This window comes from Symphalangus syndactylus, chromosome 14, assembly GCF_028878055.3.
Source record: "Symphalangus syndactylus isolate Jambi chromosome 14, NHGRI_mSymSyn1-v2.1_pri, whole genome shotgun sequence".
Classification (NCBI taxonomy): Eukaryota; Metazoa; Chordata; class Mammalia; order Primates; family Hylobatidae; genus Symphalangus; species Symphalangus syndactylus.
Genome location: NC_072436.2, coordinates 93,952,203 through 93,977,258, shown reverse-complemented (window position 1 = coordinate 93,977,258; position 25,056 = coordinate 93,952,203). Strand labels below are relative to the sequence as shown.

Genomic DNA, 25,056 nt, shown 5'->3' with positions numbered 1-25,056 from the left:
AGCCAACTGTGGTGCCCAGCACCTAGGATACTGGGCTGGTGCCAGGGGTGGGATTTCCCCCGCCTGAATCCTGTGGACTGAGATGTGGGAATGGTTCCTCAAAGGAAAACCAGGGTACGGTTACGAAAGTAGGTAAAAGGCATGGAGGCAAGCCCCAGAGCGCAGGCAGAAATGATTCACCTCAGGAGACACCAGTAGTGGCAGGGTCAGGCTGTGGACGTCGCTCTCTCTGACTCCAGCATTCGGGCTTGTTCAGTTGAAGCACTCTTGCAGAGGGAGGTGAGATCCAGCTAGTTGTGGGGCCTTCACAGGCAAGCTGGGTGGTGAGCCTGAACTTGAGGATGAATCACCTACAGTTGAGGGGAAGAGGTGCCTCCCAGCAAGGGAATGCCAAAGGGAAGCCCCAGAGGAAACAAGGGGAGGTAGCTTGTTTGGAGGTGCAGTGTAATCATACTTCTTGGAGCTAAGAGGAGGTGTGTGTGGGATGGATTGGGAATGAGTGTGAGGGCCAGGTGGGCCCCATGGGAGGGCCCAGAGCGGACAGCCCACAGTAAAGCTCAGGGTGTCTCTCTTCACTGGGTTTCTAGAACTTTGGCTGCAGGTCACCACACCATGAGGTGCAGCACAGCCTGTTCCCCCTCAAATCAGGCTCACCTATGAGTCAGCATGCTGTCTAAGGCAATCTTCTCTAGGGTCTGGAGCTGAGGGGTCTGGGCCCTAGACTAGGATGAAACCTTTGTGGATCCAGAGTAACAAATCACCCACTTTTTTGTTGGTCTGAGCTCTGAGGGTTATTCCCTGGCTTTGATTGGCATCCAGGATGTTTCAGGGCCTGCTCTTTGGACATCTCCAGCTTTAGCCGGTTCAGCCTTCCCAAGCTCCGGTGGATCTCTTCATTTCTCTATCACTAGCTCAGTGTGCTAATGGCATGGAGGGTGACTCCCATTTCTCCAGCCATTCATTCTGCCTTGAGCCTGGCATACCTTAGTCATTGGTGCCTAATTGAGGGTTCACTGTGGCTCCATAGGTGGAGCGCAGGCCCCTTGAGAACGGGTCCTGCCCCAGCGTCAGCCTGGCCAGCTCGTGTTCTCCTTTACCTCACACCCAGCGCCAGGGAGGTCCTGGTGCCCTGACCCTGGTGCACATGAACTGTGCACTGCAGTGACGTGCTAGGTTGTGAAGTTGCTGTGCAAAGTCAAAAGGTGAAATGCCCTCAGCAGCCAGAAGGGTTATGATCTGCAGATTCTCTTCTCCCCGCCCCTTGAAGATGGGCTTCTTTTTTTACTGTTCTCTTTTGATCAGTGCAACCCCAAGGTATTCTGCTGTCACCTGGAATTGTGTGGCTGATTAAAACTTTTTAAAAAGAAAGAACACTACGCTGCTTCCAGGACAGGATATGATAGCATACTTGGTTTTTGTGTTTTTAGCCCTGGTATGGCAGGAATTCACTGTTGATTTTGGCTTCCCTCTCCAAGGGGTGTGGGCTGTGTGCCTCACATGGACAGGAGCTCAGTCCTTGTGGCACTGCTGTCTTGGCCCCAGGTGAGAGGCTGGCTTCCAGATGGAGAAGGAGGAGCAGGCTGCTAGGGGATCAGGCCTCATCCAGCCGGAGACCTGGAGCTAGTCAACACTGATGCTTTTAGCTGAGGGGTCTTGGAATTCATCTGTTTTCCCTGGATTCATTTTTTTTTTTTTTTTTTTTTTGAGACAGTCTTGCTCTGTCCCCCAGGCTGGAGTGCAGTGATGCGATCTCGGCTCACTGCAACCTCTGCCCCCTGGCTTCAAATGATTCTCCTGCCTCAGCCTCCAGAATAGCTGGAATTACAGGCTCATACTACCACGCCCGGCTAATTTTTTGTATTTTCAGTAGAGATGGGGTTTCGCCATGTTAGCCAGGCTGGTCTTGAACTCCTGAACTCAAGTGATTCGCCCGCCTCAGCCTCCAAAAGTACTGGGATTACAGGCGTGAGCCACAATGTCCCGCCTAGATTTTTTATTTGTAACTCTGCAGAAGGGTTAAACCCCTACCTAAAAGGTTATTGTGAGTATCACTTGAAAATATTTTCTAAGTGCATACTCTTTTTATTTTTCTTAAGGTGGAGTCTCGCTCTGTTGCCCAGGCTAGAGTGCAATGGCGCGATCTTGGCTCACCACAACCTCCGCCTCCCAGGTTCAAGCGAGTCTCCTGCCTCCACCTCCCGAGTAGCTGGGATTACAGGCATGCGCCACCGTGCCTGGCTAATTTTGTATTTTTAGTAGAGATGGGGTTTCTCCATGTTGGTCAGGCTGGTCTCGAACTCTCAACCTCAGATTATCCTCCCACCTCAGCCTCCGAAAGTGTTGGGATTACAGGTGTGAGCCACTGTGCCCAGCCGGCATACTTTCTACTCTTTATAATATTTCATCCAATTTAATGATCATGGCTACACTACAAGCTAGGCATTATTAGTAACTCCATTTTGTATTTGGGGAAACAGACTTAGCACTCTGTGAACATTTTGAGGTATATCTTTCCAGTCTTTTTTCCCTATAGGCTTATATGTGCTTTTAAAATGTAAGTTCATACAGTCATGTTTTATAATCTGCTTTTTAAAAAAGGTAGTATTTCATAAGTCATTTTTCAGTACACCTCTATGTCACTCTAAGTAACTTCATAGCATTTCATTGTAACATTCTATCCTAATTTTGTGAAGTCCCGTCATTGGACCCATATGCTAAATCTTTTTTTTTTTTTTTTTTTTGCCATCATAAACAATACTGAAATGGGTATCCTTGAAGCTAAATTTTGCATACATCACTTTTTTTTTTTTTTTTTTTTGTGGTGGAGATGGGGTCTATGTTGCCAGGGCTGGTCCTGAACTCCTGGGCTCAAGCAATCCTCCCACCTCACCCTCCCAAAGTACTGGGATTACAGGTGTGAGTCACCACCCTCAGCTTTTTTTTTTTTTTTTTTTTTTTTTCAAGATAAATTCCTAGAAAGTAGAATTACTGAATCATAGAGTATACATTTTTTGGAGACTTTGATACAGAAGCCAAATTGCCTGTTTTTTTGTTTTTTTAAAGTTTTTTTTTTTTTTTTTTTTTTTCATTAAAAAATTGTGTTGGCCAGGCATGGTGGCTCACGCCTATAATCCCAGCACTTTGGGAGGCCAAGGCGGGTTTATCACCTGAGGTCAGGAGTTCAAGACCAGCCTGGCCAACATGGCGAAACCCTGTCTCTACTAAAAATATAAAAATTAGCCAGGCATGGTGGCGCGTGCCTGTAATTCCAGCTACTCAGGAGGCTGAGACAGGAGAATTGCTTGAACCCAGGAGGTGGACGTTGCAGTGAGCTGAGATTGTGCCACTGCGCTCCAGCCTGGGTGACAGCAAGATTCCGTCTCAAAAAAGAAAAAAAAATGTGTTAAATATACATACCATAGAATTGACCATCTTAACCACTTTTACGTGTATAGTTCGGTACTAAGACACTGTTGTGCAACCAATCTCCTGAACTCTTTTTAACATTTGCATTATTGTGCAACTGATCTCCAGGATTCTTCTACCTTGCGAAACCAAAATTCTATGCCCATGAAACAGCAACGCCCCATTCCCTCCTCCCCAACCCCTGGCAACCACTCTTCTATTTTCTGTTTTTATGAATTTGATTACGCAAGTACCTCATGTAAGAGGAATCATACAGTATTTGCCTTTTTGTGTCTGGCTTATTTCACTTAGTAAAATGTCCTCAAGGCTTATCCATATTGTAGCATGTGTCAGAATTTCCTTCCTTCTGAAGGCTGAATAATATTGTACTGTATGTATGTATAGATGACATTTTGTTTATCCGTTCATCTATCAATGGACACTTGGGTTGCTTCTACATTTTAACTATTGCAAATAATGCTGCTATAAATGCTAGTGTACTAATATCTCTTTGAGACCCTGCTTTCTATTCTTTTGTGTATATACCTGGAAGTGGAATTGCTGGATCATATGGTAATTCTATTTTTAAATGTTCTAATTTTAACAGAGTGATCTGTGAGGGTTCTTTCCTACCTGGCCTTTCAGTTTCCCCCTGAGAGCTGAATGAATTGCATTTTTTCACTTCGTCCCCTGACTGCAGGGTACCCAAGTCTGGGATTCATCTTCCGTGGGTGCTGCAGCAGTCCCCGTGCCCTTTGACAGGCTGGGTAGGTGGGAGGGAAGGGGTTCTGTTGCTGAGGAAGTTATCTGTTTTCTACCTCTGCATCCAGGGCCCAAGGCTCCAGGATTCCAAGGGTGGGGCTTCTTGGAAGGGTGGCTGCCTGGGATGTGATGAGTCATTCAGACTGAAGGAACTGGGACCAGCCTGGTGTTGGGCCTGAGGCTGTGCCAGGATCAGCTTGGCTCCAAATCAAAAGTTCTGAGTTAATGAAAAAGCAAGTCCTCCTCTTGCAAGGGGCCTCTCCTAGAGCTGGGTATTGGCACAGAAAGGCCCTTGCTGGTGGGAATCACAAGGCAGTGCCTGCCCCGCGGGGCTGCATTACAACCCTCCGATGCCTCAAGGACTGGGTGCAGGGCAGCCCACCTTCATCCTGGATTGAGCGCTGCAGTCTGGCCGCTTGTGCAGAAGCGCTCACGGGGCAGAGGGTAAAGAAAAGAAACCCAAGCCTGGAGTACCTGGGTGGGCTTCCAGTCAGATGTTTGTGGACAGGAAAATAGACCTTGTCAACCAGGGCACAAATACAAGGTTCCCGGCCCCTTTTTATGGGCAGAACTGCGTGACTGGACTGTGACCTTGCTTAGGAAAAGCCACTGCCAGCCCCAGAAACTTTTTGGCCCTGTATATATTGGACATTGCTTTACAGATGACCACCTCAGTGAATGTACCCCTCTACTTCGAACTTTTATTTCTCTGAATCATGGCAGCTGCCTTCAAAAAGGCATTATCTCCATTATTTTTAGGTAAATTTTCATATAGTGACATGTACAAATCTTAACTGTATAATTTCATGAATTGGGCCAGTGTAAATATCCTTGTGACCAGTACCCTAATAAAGATACAGAACATTTCTATCACCACAGAAAGTCCCCTTGGGCTCCTTTCTAATTGGTCTCCACCCCAGGCAACCACTGTTTTGTTTTTGTGTGTTTTTTTTTAAGAGATAAAGTCTCGCTGTGTTGCCCAGGCTGGTCTCGAACTTCTGGGCTCAATTGATCCCCTGCCTCAGCTCCCACAGTGCTGGGATTACAGACGTGGGCCACCACTCCTGGCCTTATTTTCTATTGATATAGATTAATTTACTTTTTTGAATAAATGAAATCATACAGTATGCATTTTTTTATGTCTGGTTTCTTTTGTACAATGTAATTTTTAAGTAATTCATTTGTGTTATGTGTATATAAGAGTTTGTTTTTTAAAAAAAAATCTGGGCTGGGCACGGTGGCTCACGCCTGTAATCCCAGCACTTTGGGAGGCCGAGGCGGGTGGATCATGAGGTCAGGAGATCGAGACTATCCTGGCTAACACAGTGAAACCCCGTCTCTACTAAAAATACAAAAACAAAATTAGCTGAGCTTAGTGGCGGGTGCCTGTAGTCCCAGCTACTCGGGAGGCTGCGGCAGGAGAATGGCATGAACCCAGGAGGCAGAGCTTGCAGTGAGCCGAGATCGCCCAGCCTGGGCGACCGAGCGAGACTGTCTCAAAAAAAAAAAAAAATCTGAGTAGTATTCCATTATATAACTGTACCACAATTTGTTTATGAATTCTCCAAGAATTTTTTTTTTTGAGACAGAATCTTGCTCTGTCACCCACACTTGAGTGCTATGGAGCAATCTCAGCTCACTGCAACCTCCAACTCCCTAGTTCAAGTGATTCTCCTGCCTCAGCCTCCCGAATAGCTGGGATTTACAGGCACATGCCACCATGCCCAGCTAATTTTTGTATTTGTAGTAGAGACGGGGTTTCACCATGCTGGCCAGGACGGTCTCAGTCTGACCTTGTGATCCGCCCACCTCGGCCTCCCAAAGTGCTGGGATTACAGGCATGAGCCACCACGCCCGGTCTAGGAAATATTTTTTAAGTAGAGAGGGAGGAACTCCTTTGGGCTGTACACTTGGCTACGTGAATACGCTCATTCATCTACGCATCCATCTGCATGCTTCCTAAACCCTAGGCCCTGGCCATCACTGGGGTGCAAAGATCAATCGGAAATGGGTAGAGAGGATGATGACAATGCAGGAAAAAGGCACATACATAGAAGATGCAACCAGACTGTTCAACTGGTTTAGACACAGGGAGGCTTAACTCTACCTGGGAGGGTTTCGGAGAAGAGGTGGCTTTGCTTTGAGCTTTTCTTTAAATTGAGGTGGGTCTTGTTCTGTCACCGAACTGGAGTGCGGTGGCATAATCTTGGCTCACTGCAGCCTCCGCCTCCCGGGCTCAAGCAATTCTCCCAGCTCTGTCTTCTGAGTAGCTAGAGTCACAAGTGTGCGCCACCAAGCCCGGCTAATTTTTTCTATTTTGGGGGAGACGGGGTTTCACCATGTTCCCAGGCTGGTCTCAAACTCCTAAGCTCAAGCAGTCGCCTGCCTGGGCTTCCCACTGTGCTGGGATTACAGGCGTGAGCCACGTCGCCTGGCCTGCTTTGAGCTTTCAAGAAGGATGGGATTTGGGGTTCTTGGAGAAGCATGGTGGGGAGGCCCCTGCTGGGAGTGGAAGGAACAAATGCCACATGGGGAAGGTGGAGGCCCACAGACCATTGTTCCTGAATTCACAGCTTTGCAGTGGCCAGCCCTCTGGAGGCTTGGGGCTGGCAGCTTGAACTTGCCAGTAGCTGGCATCACCCATCCTAGTGCTGGACCTGGAGGTGTGGCAGGAGGGAGCCCAGCCTCAGCACATCTCTCTGGGGACCACAAGGCAGCTGTGTTGAAACAGATCCACTCTATGTCCCCTGGAATTGGCTGTGCCCTGCCACCTGCAGTTGGTCTCCTGGGCCAGGCCTCTGAACAGTTCATAGGTTTGCCCCACCTTCCTGCAGGGTGGATAGGCTGCATGTCTGGGGAGCAGGGGCTGGCCCAGCTCTGGCAGTGAGCAACGAGGCCTGCCTCCTTGATTCTTTTTCGGTTCCTCTTCCCCCTTTAGTCCTCTGGAATAAGGATCTTCCCCGTCCTGGTTGTGAGTCATTTGGCAATCGTTGACAGCCAGTGACCTGGGCATCTGGGTCTTTGTGTTGAGCAAGGACCTTCATGTTCTCTGCCGGCTTTCTTTCAGGCCAAGGCACCCGAACTTTGGATCTGGTCACACCCCAGCCTGGCAAAGGGACAAGGTCACTGAATCTGTGTTCATGGGAATGTGGCTAAGAAAAACAATAATAATTCCTTACGTTATATTTGCAGAGCACTTTGTACTTTGTCAGACATGACCAGGCTTGTGTTTTTTCATCCAGCCAGCAAATGCTTGTCCAGTACCTACTGTGTGCCAGGTGGTAGAAAAGTAAACACGATTAGGTTGATGTCTTGAAGGAGCCTACAGTCTGGGGAAACATATGAACAAATAAGTATAAGAAATGGTGAGTCAGGAATATGTATAGACTGGGGCTTAAAGGAGGAATGTTTGGTTATACCAGGGAATATCGGGAAGGGCTTTGTAGAGGAGGTGGCATTTAGTGGGTCAGAATGTGAACAGTAATTTTGGGTAGACTTGGTGGGATGGATACTTTCCAGGTAGGAGGAACAACTTGAGCAAGTCAAGAAGGCATCCTACAACCTAGCAGTTGGGAGCAGGAGGTTGGTTGTGGATATGGCAGGTAAGGCGAGAGATGAGGCTGGAGAATTGATACCAGGAGGGCCTGGTTTGGAGCTTCCAGAGGTTGGACCTTACCCTGTAGCAGTGTGGACCCCTGGAGAGTTTTAGAAGGATCCCCCTGGGGATTAGAGTGAGACTGGAGGCAGGGAGGCCAGTTAGAAGGCCGATGTAGTCATCCACTCAGGAGATAAAACCTGAAATAAGGTAGTAGGAAGAGAGGAAGGGAAGGTTTGAAGTGTTGAGGACTTGGTCATTAGGTGGATGTTGGGGCTTATAGGGCAGGAAACAGTTGAGGATTCTTCCATTATACATCCCTTCAGTAAGTTCATCTTGAGCCTCTACTTACTACATGTAAAGTACCTAAAGTACCGTGTGGGCACAAAGATGAGACAGACATTGATTCTCCCCATTGGGAACCAATAGTTCAGAAGGACAGCACTCTCTAGTCAGGTCTATATTAGCTGCAAGTGACAAAACAAAAAACAAAAAAAAAAAAACGAAAGGAGGGGAGGGAGGCAGTTAGGGAGGGAGGGAGGGAGGGAGGAAGGAAGGAAGGAAGCAGGGAGGGAGGGAGGAGACATGGGAGCTATTTAATGGCGCTCATACACTGGAAAGTTCCAGCAGGTAGAGCTTCAGGCAAAGCTGGATCTAGGTACTCAGTCTCTTTAGGAATCCACCCTTCTCCATCATGTCTTACCTTTTCTCTGCATGGATTTCATTTTTTTCGTGACTAAGAGTTTATTCAGTATTTTTCCTGTCTTAAAAAAAAGTAACCTGACGCAAATAGAGTTGTTTTTCTGTACAGCATTAATTTCTAGTAAGGCTAACAATGCTGTATCCCTTCTGTGTTTCTTACAGGTTGTTTTTATTTTTTGAGCTTTTTGGTTTTGGCCTTGAAGCTTTTATTTAAAACATTTTTTAAATCGCAGTAAAAAAGCCCCATACAACATAAAATTTACGATCTAAACCATTTTTAAACATACACTTCAATAGTGTTATTTATGTTCACATTGTGTAGACTTCATTTTAAGGCAGGTTTTCTCTAACATTTCTAAGCTGATGTCTGGTACCAGCTTAACAACCCCAGTGCAAAGAGTGACAATTCTGAGACTGGTTTTTATTGGCCCAGATTGGGCCATGTGCCCACACTTAGCTGATTGCTGTGGCTGTCATGATCAGCTGAGACTGCAAGAGAGGTGGTCAAAAGGAGAGCAAGGTGCTATTACTGATAAATGGGAAAGTGGGTGTCCCCTGCAGGCAGAGACCTGAGCATGGGTAACTTCTGCAGGGAGGAACTGTTGGGTTCCATGGGAAGTGTGCATGTAAAGTGCTGTATAACTCGAGCACCTACTATGTGAGGTGCTGTGCTAGGGTTGTGGTTGTCCAAAAAGGTTCACATTTGCCCCCATGGAGCTTTCAGCTAGGTGGGGAGAGAAGAGCTGGCCAGAGATGACCAAAATACAGTGTAGAAAGTGGTGAGCACCAGGAGGGTGGATGTTTTTCTTCTAACAACTGGAAATGTAACCAAGTAACCCCATCTTCAGGCCAGAATTCATTGTGGCCCAGGTGGTATTGGGTCCAGATAGTATTATGGTAAAATATCCTCTTTTTCCTAGTCATGGGCTCACAACTGTATGCTTTTCAATTAACCAAAATGCACCCCGAGGGGCTCTTTGAGGGGACAGAGACCTTGTTGCCCATGTCCAATCCTATTCCCTCTTTAATTCCAGGGCCCAGGAGCAGAATGGAGCCCCTGAAAATAAGGCTTGTGGAACAGCAAAGTGAAGGGAAGGGGAGAAACTTGTCCTCGCGTTTTACAGAGGAGATAAGAGTATGGAATTTCTGGCTGGCTTTTGCAGCACAGCCAGGTTTTCCAAGAGTGGCATGAGAGAGAGAATGGAAAGAGAGAGGAAAAAGCAGAGTGGCAGAAGAGAAGCTTGAGAGCCTTCCAGCCACCGCACAGTGCAGGGAAACCCTTGCTACCCTCATTTATCCCCTATCAGAGAGGGCCTCAGTGCCCGGTGCGGCGGAGGACAGATCTGTCCGACTGCCACAGGTTGCCGGTTGAGGTGAACTGTTTCCATCCGGAGGGAGCTAAGGAAAGAAAGAAATAAGCCTGTACACAAAGTCATACATTCACGCAAACAAACGGCCTGCTTCCAAACAAAATCCCCAGTTGAGGGACCGAGTGGAGTTCTGAACCCCCTGCCTCAGCTCCAGATACGTTCACAGGCAGCTGAGTCCCTATAGTGCCACAAATGTAAATGCTCAAAATGCCCAAATGTTGCCAGTAGTAGCCAAGTCTGCACAGAATGAAGTCCCAGGGACACCCAGAAGAGACAGAAAAAAGTTGGGTACAGTCCAACTTGCTCACCCAGTTTCAAGGTTGCCGGCTTCTTCAGAGGTCACTTTCTTTGTACCAGTGAAGCATTGGAGGCAGCAGATGTCGTGCCAGTGGGTGAAAGGGAGGTTTCCCCAAAACAAGAACGTTTTGGCAGATGCTGAGCAATCCCCTTAACATTCCTATCCTGGAGTCCAGTAGCCAGGAGCAGCTGGCGCTCCCAGGCAGCCCCCGCCTTGCCTGGTAGTGAAACCAGGCTGATAGGCTCAGTCGTCCAAAGTGTGCTGCAGTCCTCACAGGGGCCACCAAAATTGCAACTGAAATGCAGTGCAGTCACTCGCCACTTGCAGAGTCCAATTAACAAGAGCAAGGTCTGGAATAAAGAAAGTGACTTTATTCCAAAGCTTAGCTTAGGGGAAAAGATACAGGCTCCTGCCTTTAAAGATAACCACTTCAATTCCCGGGCAAAAAGCAGGGGCTTTTAAAGGGGGACTTGGCATGAACGCCATGCAGAGGAGGCAGCGAGCAAGTGCAGGGTCTGCATGACTTACCTTGGTGCCTTACCTACCAGGTGGTCGAGCTGGCGCCATCGCGGGCAGAGCTAGGCTGTAAAGTGAGCATTGCTTCAAGATACTCTCCAGTTGGGAGAGAGTTCCCTCTCAGTCACACTTTAGGATGTAAATTGACTGTTGTCTCTAGAGGCAGTCTCCTGGTGGGAAAGTTCTGGATCTGGAGCTTCTAAGTCAGCACATGGATAAGCTTGCTGTGTAGGGAGTGTCTGGTGAAGGGAAGGTAAAAGTTACTGCATTTCTAAAGAGCTAAGTAGGAAATGGGGAACTAGGGAAAAGGAGGAAAGAGGAAAGAAAAAAAATAAATTTTTTTTAAAAACCTCATTCTCTTTTGCTTAGAAAAATGGGGATACTGAGTTACAGAGGAGGGGTCAGGAGTGGCTTCCCCAGGGAGTTGGGCTGGGATGATGCAGTGTGATTCCCCACGTGCTGTCCCATCGCTTACTCCCAGCCACTGCTAACACCACCATCGCTTCAGCTTCCTCCCTGCCCTCTGCAGACCTCCACCTCCTCCTGGCTGCACCAGAGTGTGTGCCCCCTCGGATGAGCCCACCCTGGGCCCATGGGGAGGGCCTGGAGTCAGGGGGCCCGGGCAGGGCAGGTCTGAGGCACCCTCTTCCTCCTGCAGGCCTCTCTCTGGAACGCCTACCCAACTCTATCGCCTCCCGCTTCCGCCTGACGGAGAGGGAGGAGGAAGTGATCACCTGTTTTGAGAGGGCCTCCTGGATCGCTCAGGTGTTCCTGCAGGAATTGGAGAAGGTGAGCTGGAAATAACACCATGGTAGGAGCTGCTCTCTATTGAGCACCTATGTCTATGGATCCCACTAAACCCATAGGTCACCTATGTGCTAATTAGAAGAAGTCACCTTCTCTCTCCCCCAAAGACACTCTACTTCATAGTTGGAAAACTCATTATAGTATACTGATTCCACTAGAATGAGACTCTTTACTGGAAAATAGTTTGATAAATGAGTCCATGCCATCTGCTAGGATGTTTAATAGATGAGCTTTAGGAGATTGAATCATTTGCTTACCATTCTTTCCCTGGCAGGGGTGGAGTCTGCCTGGGTCTTGCAGTTGGACATCCTTCCCTGCTGTTGGTGTCCCAGAAGCTCCTCCCTGGATCCTGTGAGGAAGCAGGATCTTGGGACTCCTTCTCCAAGCCTTTCAGAGGCTGGTAAAAGAGCTGGTCAGCAGGGCTCTGGCAGTTTTCAGATCTCCCTCCCTCCCCACTCCCTATGGTGGGTCTGGGTTAACTGTCTGCAGGATATCAAGTACAGGTGGTAGCAGTGTTTACGATAAGTATCCCAGCCCTTCCCCTTCTGGAAGGCTCTGGTTTATTTTTATGGTTTTTTTTTTTTACTTTTATTTTTAATTTTTATGTATTTTATTTATTTATTATTGTTATTTTTTAGATCGAGTCTTGCTCTGTTACCCAGGCTGGAGTTCAGTGGCATGATCTCAGCTCACTGCAACCTCCGCCTTCTGGGTTCAAGCGATTCTCCTGCCTCAGCCTCTCGAGTAGCTGGGACTACAGGCGCCTGCCACCATGCCCTTCTAATTTTTGTATTTTTACTAGAGACAGGGTTTCACCATGTTGGCCAGGCTGGTTTTGAACTCCTGACCTCAGGTGATCCACCTGCGTCAGCCTCCCAAAGTGCTGGGATTACAGGCCCGCACCCAGCCTCCATTTTATTCTTTTTCCTTCCACATCTTAATACTATGCCATGAGGGGCCCTTGGTTCAATGCTAAGGGGACAGGCAACTATATTCAACAGAGATCCCGCTAGCCCTTCTTGGGTGCCTGCTTTTGTGTCAGACACAACTCCAAGCACTTTACATTCATTCTACAATTTAACCCTCACACTGAGTGGATGAAATAGGCCCTGTTGTCATTCCCATTTTACAAGTAAGAAAACAAATTCGAAGAGGAGTTAGCCTCCCAGAGTTTACCTCATTAATAAGTGGTGCTGGCAGGATCTGAACCCAGGGAGTGTGGCTGTGAATACTCACGGGGAAGATATTGGGGGTGATGCTTAGGTATTCTGTGGAATAGATAATTTAACACGTTAGATGGAAGGTTCTAGAGCAGTATAGATTAGGATTGGTGCCCTGAAGGAGGAGGTGGTCATGGGCCGAGAGACTTAGAGCCCAGGAGACACTTGCACCTCACCTGCCTTGGCAGATGCCAGAATGTCAGTCCGGTACCTGTTTTTGTGATGGGCCATTTTGGAAGAGTCCACCCCAGGCCAGGTCATTTCCCCTAGAGCAGGATTCTCAACCTCAATGCTGTTGACATTTGGGGCTGGAGAATTCTTTGTTGTTGGTGAGGGTGGGGGGCTGCCGTGTATATTATAGGATGTTTAGCAGCATCCCTGGCCTCTCCCCACTATGCCAGTAGCACTATCCCCCTCGTTGTGACAACTAAAAATGTCTTCAGTTACTGGCAACTGTCCCCTGAGGGCAAAGTCACCCCTCTGCTGACAGCCACTGCTCTAGAAGATGTCTGCTTGATTGGACTCCAGGAGGAAAGGAGAAATGACCGATGGGCTCAGCAAATATAGGACTTCAGTGCCCGTTCTCTGGCAGAGGCCACTTAGAGACTCAGCATGGTTGAGCTGACCTCCACCAAGGGGGAATGGGTCACTGCTAGACAGTAGTAGTGTTTTAGGAGCTTTTCATATTTGCATTGCATGTGGTTGGGAGGAAACTTTCATGGAAAAGATAAAGTCTGCTGCTCAGCTGGAAGCCTAGGTTTTGGACTTTCAAAAGGGGATTAAGGCGATGAGCTATAATGCCAGGCACTGTACTGTCCCTGTCAAAGGTCTGACGATGATGTCCAGGGCCGGAATCAGTGCCTGGTAGCAGTGGACAGACAAACGGGGCCCTATAGTTGTTATCTTAAGTTGAGGGAGGGCAGGCCATAGAATTTTGTGCATCCTCAGAAATACTGTATGTCCCTCCTGAGACGCAGTCCTGACCTCTGAGGAACTAAGACCTTCTCTTAAATCTCCTTTGAATTCTGAAAGAGGAGGTGGATGCCTCATTGATTTTTTTTCCCCTCAGATTAGACAAAGGAAATGGTATACAGAAGGCAGGCCCATCTGGTTGGGCTGGAGGACCCTGTTAGAGCTGAGGCTTTTAAGCGACAGCTCAGTTAATGAGGTAATTGTTCCTCAGCTTTTCCTGGAACCAGGGGGTCTCAATTCTCTGGATGTTCTGACGTTCCATGCTTGTTTGAGAGGGACAGTACAGTGCCTGGCATATAGCAGGCACTCAGATGTTTGTGGAATGAATTAACTGATATATAGTAGAAATAGCCTGGAATCCATACCTGGCTAGGCTTGAGTTTGAGGTCCAGACTGACACCAGCTTTGTGACCTTAGGCACTAAATTATTATTGATGGATTGATTGGGACAGAGTCTCACTCTTTTGCCCAGGCTGGTCTGGAACTCCCAGCCTCAAGCAGTTCTCTTGCCTCGGCCTCCCAAAGTGCTGGGATTATAAACGTGAGCCACCACGTCTGTAATTGATACTTTTGACCTTAGACATTTTCTGAGCCTCAGTTTCCTCATCTATAAAATGCAAACAAAACCAGCCCTGTAGGACCGTTGTGAGGTATAAATAAGATTTGGGCTTGGGTGGCGATTTTGTAAGAGTTTCATTTCCCCTTCTCTTTCCTTAACTGGAGGTGGGGCGTGGACAGTAGTGAGACTCAGGAGACACAGCTCCCGTCCTGTGGGAGTGAAGTCTGGTGGGAGCTGAGGTTTGCATACGCAGAACAGGGAAGCAGTGCTGCGTGAAGCGGTCTCTCTACCATGTGCTCAGGCAGTGAGTGCTGTCTGGTTGAAGAGTGAGTGCTCAGCATGGCTCCGGACAGACAGGGAAGTCCTCCTGCAGTAGAGGGTAAGAGTGGAGAGGGGAACCTGACTGCCTGGCTCTGCCACCACTTGCAACCTTGGTGGCCTTGGGGCAGGAAGAGACCCTCTCTGTTCTCACCTGTGAAATGGAAATGATGACAGTTCCTACCTAATAGAGCTGCTCTAAGGACTAAATGAGCTAATGAATTTAAAGCTCTGTGATTGTTGAATGAATGTTAGGGGCTTAGTGCGGTGGTTCATGCCTGTAATCCCACCACTTTGGGAGGCTGAGGTGGGAGGATTGCTTAAGCCCAGGAGTTTGAGATAAGCCTGGGCAACATAGTAAGACCCTGTTTCTGAAAAAAAAAAAAAAAAAAAAAAAAAAAGACACAGGGCTTGTGGGCATCTAACAGTTGAATGGGGAGAGAATGCTTTAGACATATTTTGAGTTAAAGCGAGTTAGATCGAGCCTGGTCTGAGAATTGCAACAATGTGCCCTGAACAGCTGGAACTGGGATGGTGATGAGGCCACCTCCTCTTGCTGAGTGACCCTCTGCCTCAGAACTTTGAGACAATGGCTCTCTCTCTGTTCCCCTTCCCAGACCACAAATAACAGCACGTCGAGGCATCTGAAAGGCTGTCACCTGGTTGACTATGAGCTCACCTATTTCCTGGAAGCCGCCCTCCAGAGCGCCTATGTGAAAAACCTGAAGAAGGGGTAGGTCACCAGTAGTTGAGTGAGTGGGAGAACGATTCCCCTGGGCTGAGGCTTTTGACGTGGCCTTAAGGCTGCTCTCCCTCTTCTCTGGCCTGTGCACACATGCTCTCCCAAGAGGATCAGTGGGGACTGGCTTGTGTCACATCTTGTCAGACAGGAGTGTGCAGAGGCGTTCTCAGTGGGAAGGGCCACGCTTCAGGAAGCCACAGAAGCAATAAAGCCTGTGTGTGCTCGGGAGAGACTGCCAAGAAGAGAAACAGGAGTGGGCATTTCAAGAGGGGAGGGCGGAGGGCACCTGGGAGGTGATGTTGAAATAGCAAAGGACAGTGAGCTGGCCAGTGGGACTGGTTTTGTCCTCTGTCGTCTGTGGTGTGAATGAAGTTATTTGGTTCCTCTGAGCCTCACGTTCCCCAAAAACCCAATGGGAAGGCAGATTCCTGTTCATTCCGGCTTTTAAGGAGTGGTGAGGGACAAGAGAAAGTATGGTAGAAGTAAAGTTCTGGCATCACGCTGGGACTGTGGCTGTCCCTGCTGACGAGGCAGCAGAAATGCTTGTTTTCCTGTGGGTTGTCTTGAGGTCCCTCGGAATACTGGCCTATCTGAGACCTAAGAACCATAGTGCCTGGAATGCCTTCCGAAGGCTTTTGCTCCTGGGTGAAGCAAGACTTGCCTTGTTGAATAGTCGAGGGGGTGGCTGGTGTTAGGCCAGGAGTGGTTGTTTCATGGGGTGTGTTGGGTGGTGGCAGAGGAGGGAGAAGCTACAAGATGAGGAGTGCGTATGGGCGGCAAGCGTCGCTCTGAGGCTATTCCGTAACTGGTCCTGTGTGCTGGCAACATCTCCACCAGTCTGGGGACTCCCAGGTGGGAGCTGGGGTTTCCTGCCTGTCTCTGCAGCTGAGGCTTTGGGCCCGTTCCTCTGCATCATTACAACCTTGCACAGACACAATGGGCTGGGGCTGGAGGACATCACTGACGAGAGGAGCGGACCCATAGGTGCCAAGTGCAGCCGTCCCCTGTGCGTGGTCACACCCTGCCCCATCAGCCTCCCATGGCCATGGGTCAGGCCCAGTAGGTGTGACCGCCTCCTCACACACAAGGAAACCAAGGTCAGGGTCACACAGCTTTCTTGTCACTGACTGCCTGGAGTTCTCTGAGGCCCGTGTGCCATTTTTAGTGTGATTTATTTGTTACATTTCACTTTATTCATTCTTTTCATTACATGCTTTTGAATACATGATTGTTGCATATGGTACTTGTTTAGTAGGGTAAAGCAAACTTACTGTTTTCTTCTACCCTATACCCTCTCTTTTTTTTTTTTTTTTTTTAAAGACAGATCTTGCTCTGACATCTAGGCTGGAGTGCAATGGTGTGATCATGGCTCACTGCAACTCCCGCCTTCTGTGCTCAGGTGATCTTCCCACCTCAGCCTCCTGAGTAGCTGGGACAACAGGCATGCACCATCACACCTGGCTAATTTTTTGTATTTTTTGTAGAGAGGGAGTTGCACTTTGTTGCCCAGGCTGGTCTCAAACTCTTGGACTCAAGTGATCCTCCCACCTCAGCCTTCTGAAGTGCTGGGATTACAGGCGTGAGCCACTGTGCCTGGCCCTACTTTATACTCAATACAACACAGGTCATTTCTGTGACCAAATGTGGGTTTTTTTCTGCGACTCACAACCAGTTCTCTGACACCAGCTGGGTTCCAACAATTAAATTCACCTCTGATGCTAACCGTCAGGCTTGATCTGGGCCCTGGCTGGGGCAGGGGAAATGGAAGGAGTCTGGGAGGGGCACAGAGGCTCAGTCCCATGAAAGACTGCCTTCCATGGCAGACACTAGTCACAAGTAGCAGGTCCCCAGGTTACCAACAACTTCTGTCTAAATTGGCTACAAATCAGGTTCCCACGACCTCTTCTCAGATCCATAAGTTGCCAGAGCAGCTCATGGAACCCAGGAGAGCAGTTTACTTGCTAGATGACTGGTGTACAGTACCACATAAAATGGTACAGCCTAGCCAGGTGGAAGAGGCGCATAGGGCTAGGTATGTGGAAGGCAGGCGGAGCATCCAGGGCCTCTCTGGGTGCACCACTGCCACGTGTCCAGCAACCTGGAAGCTCTCCAAGCCCATGCTTTTGGGTTTTTATGGCTGCTCCATTATGTAGGCATGATGTATTAAATCATTGGCCACTGGCGATCAGCTCAATCTTTGGCCCCTCTCTGGCCTTTGACAAAAAATTTGCTGATCCCCCCCTCCCCCCGCCGACTTTAAATAATTACTTTAAACATTTTCATACATGTCTTTCGTGTTTTTCTATATGTAGATACACAAATGTATTTTTTTTATAACAACCACAACAAAATAGTATCCTAGAGGACACACTGCTTGTAGCTTGCTCTTTCCACCCAGGCTTGGCTGTGAGCCTCTTTCCTTCCTGCTTATCTCCCTTCCCTACAAAGTTGCTCGATGTGGGGGTCAAGGAGGAGGTGGGCCAAACCCACTCCTGCAGGTGGGCTCAGAGCTATGTGGGGCTGGGCACATAGTGGACTGTGGCAGGTCAGGCTTGATTTGGGCCTTGGTGGGGGCAGGGGAAATGAGAGGAGTCTGGGAGGGGCAGAAAGGGTGGGATGAGGCTGAGGATTGTAAGACAGCAGGAATCTGCAGGAGAGGGTCCGTGGCCAAATAAGTTTGGGAAACAATGGATTGAAGACCTCTGAGACTCTCTAGAACCGGAGCCTGAGGTGGGTCATGAATCTTCAGGAGGAGGCAAAGGCCCGTGAAGCTGCTGACTGTTCGATGTGGTGCCCTTGGATGGAGTGGGTCTCCAGGTGCTCTGGGACTGCCAGGGGAGCATTCTGACCAAAGCACATGGTTCTGGCCCAGGCAGCTTTTCCATCTAGCAGGTATCCCTGCCCAATGGAGCTGCTTATCAATAACCTTGAGCTTGAGTTCTCAACTGCCTGGAAGAGAAGGAGGTGGAGTTTTTTGTCCAGAATGTGGAACAGGCTGTGGTGAGGTCACTTCCAGGAGGCAGTGGCTATGATGACTGCAGCAGGCAGGTGGACCTGGGCCTTGGGGAGGCAGTCCTGCCCCAGCAGGACCCTTGGCCCAGGGGAGTCCTGTGCCCTCTTCCTTCTCTTCACCCTGCCCTTGCTGTTGTGGGGACAGGCACGCACGAGTCTCTGTCTTCCAAATGGAAAGAATAGGGTGGAAGGAGCTGGGAGCAGTGGCTTACATCTGTAATCCCAGCACTTTGGAAGGCTGAGGTGGGAGGATCACTTGAGTCCAGGAGTTTGAGGCCAGCCTGGGCAACATAGGGGGACTTTGTCTCTACAAAAAATAAACAAAATTGGCCAGGCTTAGTGGCATGCACCTGTAGTCTCAGCTACTTGGAAGGCTGAGGTAGGAGGATCATCTGAGCCCGGGAGGCGGAGGTTTCTGTGAGCTGTGATTGTGCGACTGCACTACAGCTTGAGCAGCAGAGTGAGATCCTCTGTCAAAAAAAAAAAAAAAAAAAAATGAATAGGTTGGAAGGGCCTCTACTGGGAAACAGGCTGCCTCCCTTTCTCTCCTCATGCCTGGCAGACAGGAGAGTGAGAACCACAGCTGTGGAGTCAGCACACCTGGGAGTGAATCCCAGCGCTTATGACAAGCCTGTGTGTGCATGGGCAAGTCCCTTAAGCTCTCTGAACCTCTGCTTTCCTTACCTGTAAGGTGGTGGTAAGGACCATGCCTGCCTTCTTATAGCGTTGTTGTGGGGATCAAATTATATGTGAACACCCACCCACCCATCCACCAGGGTGCCTGATAGATCACAACTGCCTAGAATTCATGCCTATAATTCCACAGCTTTGGGGGGCTGAGGCAGGAGGATTGCTGGAGTCCACAAGTTTGAGACCAGCCTGGAAAACATAGTGAGACCATCTCTACAAAAAAAAATATTTTTAATTAGCTGGACATTGTGGTGTGCACCTGTGGTCCTAGCTGCTCGGGAGGCTGAGGTAGGAAGGTTGCTTGAGCCCAGGAGATCGAGGCTGCAGTGAGCCATGATCCCACCACTGCACTCCAGCCTGGGCCAACAGAGCAAGACCCTCTCTCAAAAAAAATAAATAAAAATAGAAATAAAGGAAAAGAAAAGGAAAATCAAAGCCAGTATTATCATTTGTTTTATTATTTTTGTGTAGTCCACAGCTGGACAGGCTTGCTGGCCCAAATATGAGCCACCTTTTGTTTTCTTTCTGTAATTTCTCAAGTGGTAGGCCAGGGAGGTGGTGGTGTCACTGTTTGGAATATGTGGATGTGGAGGCTGGGAGAGCCGAGGCAGTTCACCCGCAAGGGTAGGGCCCGCCATGGAGTCCTGGGCTCCTTGGACCACCTGTGCCAGAAATGAGGCTAAGGACGGCCCAGGGGCACTGAGAAGCACAGCTGCCTCACTCCACCTCCACCACCTGCTTTTTTGATCCTTTTTCGGTTGCTGAGCTTTGGTTTCAGAGAAACGGTGGCCTGGAGTTCTGGTGCCTGTTTTCATGGCCCAGCAGTTGAAGCTGGAGACCACCACTCCCCCACGGCTGCTGCTTGGAGCCCCCTTGTCTCCCTCTGCCAGTTGTGAGCTCCCAGTGATGAGTCTGGGGGACCCGAAGAGAGGCCGTCCTCAGCTCTGCCTGCAGAGATTTGGGAGGAGCAGGGGTCACCACTCTAACTCCTCAGTGACTTATGAAGCCTGGAGCGGACCTGGGGCGGTTGTGCGTATAAGGCAGGGGTGGCCTGCCGCCAGTTTTTTTGTAAATAAACTTCTGTTAGAACACAGCCATGCCCCTTCATTTATATATAATCTCACCACAGACTAGAATAGCTGCATTTGGGACCTTATGGGAAAGTCTGTAAAATTTGCTGTCTTTATTTGCCCTTTAGAGAAAACAGTTTGCTGACCCCTGCACTACAGAGGTTAAGGAGTCCTCCCTCCCTCCCAAGGACCTGCATAGGCACGAAGGCCAGAGGGGCTGTTCTTATCTATGAAAGCTTCCTGGAGTGGATTTCGTGGGGAGGGGACAGTTCTAATTTCAATATTCTGTCTCCTTCATTCATCCATTTCAGGGATATTTCTTAGGATAATGCATGCCACTTAGGAAGTGCTAAATTCACACCAGGCACTTGCATGTCTGTTAGTCCTCCCAGTATTCCCTGAGGGAAGCGCCATAGTTAGCATCCCTGCTTCACAGATGGGAAATCGAGGCACGGGGAACAAAAGTGACTTGTCCGTGGGAGAGCCAGGATTCTGTGCACAGGGCCCGGCTGACTTTCTTAGCTGGCGGTCTTATCTGATAGGCTACACTGCCCACAGCAGGAATCCTGTTACTGAGCTGAGCCCCTGGGGATGCTCACGCCCTGCAGGTGCTGTGTCCCAGCTTCTGGTATGAAAACTTTGGTGGGTGCCCTCACCATCTGGAGGAAGTAAGGGTGAGGCCTTGGGGTTGGAGGCCGCTCTGTGGCCCTGAACAGGTTCCCCCTCTCCCCCTCTAGTTGGCTTTCTCCCCTCTAAGATGGGGGCCTCTGTTGGTCCATGTCCCAGAGGGTGTGAGGGTCCAGTGAGAGGGAGGGAATGCAAAACACCTGGAGTATTTTCACAGCTGTTAACTTCCTCTCCATTGAGAGGCCCCCCACAGCCACCTCTAGGGGCTGCCTGCTCCCCTTCCCCACAACTGAATTTTCTGCAGGTATGACTTTAATGTGAACATCAAGGACAGTCAGGAGGGAAAGAGGGAGAGAGACCAGCAGCAGTCATGCTTCTGATGGGGGCCTGGCTGGACCATGTGCTTGGTGTACAGTGCTGTGGGAAGGCCAGGTGATCCCATTCACTAGTGAGGGAGGCTTGGAAAGGTTGAGTCACTTGCCCGAGCTCACCCACTGGGATTCCAGCTTCGGGCCTGAGCGGCCTGGAAACTCATGCCATTTTCAAATTTTGGGGCATGGAAGGACAGCCTGTGCAGCCCGTGGGTGTGTGGGAGAAGCCAGGGCCTGGTGACGGCTGGGAGCATAGAGCTGATCCACAGTGCGCTGACTCCCACCCCTCTGGGACCCTGAATCACCATTCTCAAAGAATGTCTCCTTGCAGGCGGTCCCACCCTCCCTAGAGCCTGCTTCCCCCTGTCTGCACTCTGTGCTGAGGCCACGCATGAGGGTTGTGGGTCAGTGGGTATGCAATACAGCAGTGGGTGGAGGTGTTGACTGACCATCACCCCCCAGAAAGCCCAAGTGCTTTCAGTCACTTTCTGTTCCTGCAGCTCCACCCCCTCCCTTCCTCTTCTTTCTTCCTGAGGCACACGTTTTGGTCCTTACAGCCAGGATCCTGGCTCCACCCTGCCCCAACCTCACCACCCTGAAGAGGGGTAGAAATTGAGTCATCATTTCTTTTCAAGGAAACAGCACAAACATTTGAAAGTCTTGAAAGTCTTGGCCTGTAAGTAGCAGTCCCAGGACACGTGGCCGTTACTCAGCCCCTCTGTCTGTTTCCTGTGGCCCATCCAGCCCAGAGGAGCTGGAGTTGCAGCCTGTGTGGCTGGACTGTAAATAATTTCTGTGCACTTTTCCTCATAATTGTGGCTAATATTTGTTGAATACTTAATACTTACTTCATGCCAGGCAGAATGCAAATGCCTTTCTGTATAATCCTATGAAGCAAGAACTAATACAATCCCCATTTTACTGAAGAAAGGAGAGGTTAAGTAACTTGCCCAAAGTCAGAGCTCACAGGTGTGGACCCCATGAGCCTGGTGCCGAAGCTGGGTCTGTCCAGCCCATGGCACCACGCCCAGCACACCGCCTGCCCATGGCATGTCTACATCAGTGAGCCTGTGTAATACCACATTGTCCCTTGGTCACAGTGATATCCTTGTAGGTGAATCGTCAGTTTCAGTATTTTTTTTTTTTGAGACGGAGTTTTCACTCTTGTCGCCCAGGCTGGAGTGCAATGGCGTGATCTGGGCTCACCGCAACCTCTGCCTCCTAGGTTCAAGTGATTCTCCTGCCTCAGCCTCCCGAGTAGCTGGGATTACAGGCATGCGCCTCCATGCCCGGCTAATTTTGTATTTTTAGTAGAGACGGGGTTTCTCCATGTTGGTCAGGCTGGTCTCGAACTCCTGACCTCAGGTGATCCGCCCACCTCGGCCTCCCAAAGTGCCAGGATTACAGGCGTGAGCCACCGCGCCGGGCCAGTATTTTTTTTTAATGCATTTGTTGTTAGGAAGTTAAAAAATAATATAAAGATACCTTAGCCCAGGGTTTCTCAGCCTCAGCACTGTTGGTTTTTGAGCCAGGTAACTTCATCATGGGGCTCTCCTATACATTGTAGGTTTTAGCAACATCTCTGGCTTCCACCCACTAGATGCCAGGAGCACCATTCCCCCACTCGCCCTGGCCAAGTGTGACACCCGGAAATGGCTCCAGACATTGGCACATGTCCTGGGTGGGGGCACAGTTGCCCCCAGTTGAGAACCACTGTCTTAGCTTAAGGTGCTAGAAGCAGAATACCTGTCAGATACTGACGTCAGCTCATTTGCATTCGGGCAGCTCTGAATGCTCTGTTAAAGGGCTGCGGGAGTCAGGCAGCATTTTCTGCTGGTTACATTCCATCCTGCCCTCCTGGCCTCTTGGGTTGTTTGGGAAGCAGGGAGAAACCCTTCTCGGTGTTCAGGGAGCTTACTACCCCGTGAGGGGAGTCAGGTTTAGGTGATGAAGCCCAGAGAAAGGCCCTCAGTTCCTGTCCCGGGTTGCCTCCGAGTGCCTGCTATGGGCCAGACGCCCTGCCCTCACTGCAAGGTTCGAGCTGTGGCCAGGAGGAGGTCTCCTCCCTTCGTGGAGTGACCATCCCAGAGGGGAGCCTGTGGTGGAGACGGTCAGGCAGTGTTCTGTGCTGGGGGGGAAAGAGGCAGAGAGGTGGGGGTGCTGTCTGGGGTGGGGTGGACCCTGAAGGTGTCTGAGGAGCAGTTCACTCCAAGGAGCCAAGAGTGGAGCAGAGGTGCTGCAGTTCCTCAGGGTCCCAGGGAGAGGGAGGGATGGTGGAGCCTGCTTCCTGCCTGAGCTCATTCCCACATGGGCCTGGCTGGACCCAGCTGCCAGCGAGACTAAGGAGACCCTGCTGAGAACAGGGTGGGGCCAGATGGCCACAGGCAGTGCCCGCCCCCAGAGTCCAGCTTGTCCCTGCCATTGAGGACTTGACCTAATTTAAAGAGTGTGCTGTTGTCCACTGTGTACGGTGGGTGGCGATTGCTGGACCCCAGACGCTTTCCTTGGAACTTCAGGAAAGCCTGGTCCTCCCCATCTCTGGCTAAGCCTGAGACTGCTGCCCAGTTCCTCATCAGGATGTCTGAGGGATGTTAATTTCCTCCAGGAGCCTTGCCCTATTGATTCAGCAGCTGATTCCCCAGATGGTTCTTGCCCCTTGCTCTGTGGCTGATGACAGGGTTCCTAATTGAGCTAGAACTGAAGGCACAGGCCTGAAAGGACCGTCAGGAATTGGGAGGCTCCAGTTCAAAGGAGCCAGCGGTGGGTGGGGGTGGAGGGTGTCTCTTCCCCTCACCGCCACTAGAGGGCAGCCGTGGACTCTGGTTGGAGCCTCGCCCCAGGCAGTTCGGCCACCTGGTTGCCAGGAGGGGGCACCTTTCTGACATGTTTTTTGGGGAGGCGGGCAATGACTGCTGGGCCCAGGGTCCAGACTATAGGGGAGGCTCCAGAAATGAGCTTGGTTCTCTTTTGCATGAAACAGCTCCAGGGGTGAAGCAGTGGGGGCCTGAAAGGGGAGAGGGACCGTGCAGTGCCAGGGAAGCTGATTGTCCCTGTCAGTGGCTCTAACTGCACTAGGATGAGTGCCTGGGCATCTCCCAAGAACAAGAATGTGAGCCGACTCTGCTCCTTTACCCAGAGTGGGCAAGAGCCCATTTCTCTCTGAGTTGGTTTTTCCCTTCCTTCCGCCTAGACCTGGCAGCACCTATTTTTTGCTCTGGGCCCAGAGTGAGCTTGGGCCATGCACATTGAACCAGGTGAGCTGCAGGTTTTGTGCTTGTTCTTTTAATTTTTTTTTAATTAGTAAAGCAACATGTGCTCACTGCACCAAAATCAAACAATAGAGAAGGGAGTGGATGTGTTTTCTAAGGGAGTTCCCCAGGGCTTTGGCAGGTTGTTCAGGCCAGTGAAAGCACTGTCCCTTTCCGTGTGTGTGTGTGTGTGTGTGTGTGTGTGTGTGTGTGTGTGTGTGTGTGTGTTTGCTCCACCTTTCCAGCTGGATGCCAAGTTGGAGAGGCAGCAAAGGCACCTTAGAAAGCCCAGCCTGCTGTTTGGTGTGACCCCCATGAGGGGTTCCATCAGTAATTCTGCCTTGTTCCAGCAGCCACCTGGTATCTGCAGGGCTAGGGGAGAACAGGAGTCAGACTGTTCTCACAAATCTGGGGTTCCAGGGCCATAGTCACCCAACAGTGAAGCTCGTTCTGAGAGCCTCCCGGTGCTCTGTGTCATGCTTTGGGGCACAGGGTGATCTCTGAGGCCCATTCCAGCCTCTGAATGCACAGCCTTTGTCTACTCTTAGCACCACCTCCTCAACCTTCCCCACCCCCATCCCCCATCCCCCGCCTCACTAGAAAGGAAAGAGCCCAGCACCTGAACGACATCCTCAGTGCCACAGGAGGGAAATGTCACAGCCCTATTCTGGGGCTGGGAGTGAAGAGGAATTCTCTGTTTGAAACAGAGGATTTGGGTCTGCGACAGGGGTGAACAGTTTGATGACCATTTGAACTTCACCTGACCTTGTCC

General features: G+C 50.0%; 1 protein-coding gene across 1 annotated transcript in view; it reads left to right on the top strand.

Moving 5' to 3' along the window:
* Nucleotides 1–25,056, top strand: part of TTC7A (tetratricopeptide repeat domain 7A) — a 135,611-nt gene that overhangs the window by 23,429 nt on the left and 87,126 nt on the right. Inside the window, 2 exon segments of the mRNA XM_063618049.1 lie at nt 11,307–11,437; nt 15,142–15,257. Of these exon segments, the coding sequence (XP_063474119.1) occupies nt 11,307–11,437; nt 15,142–15,257 (247 nt within the window).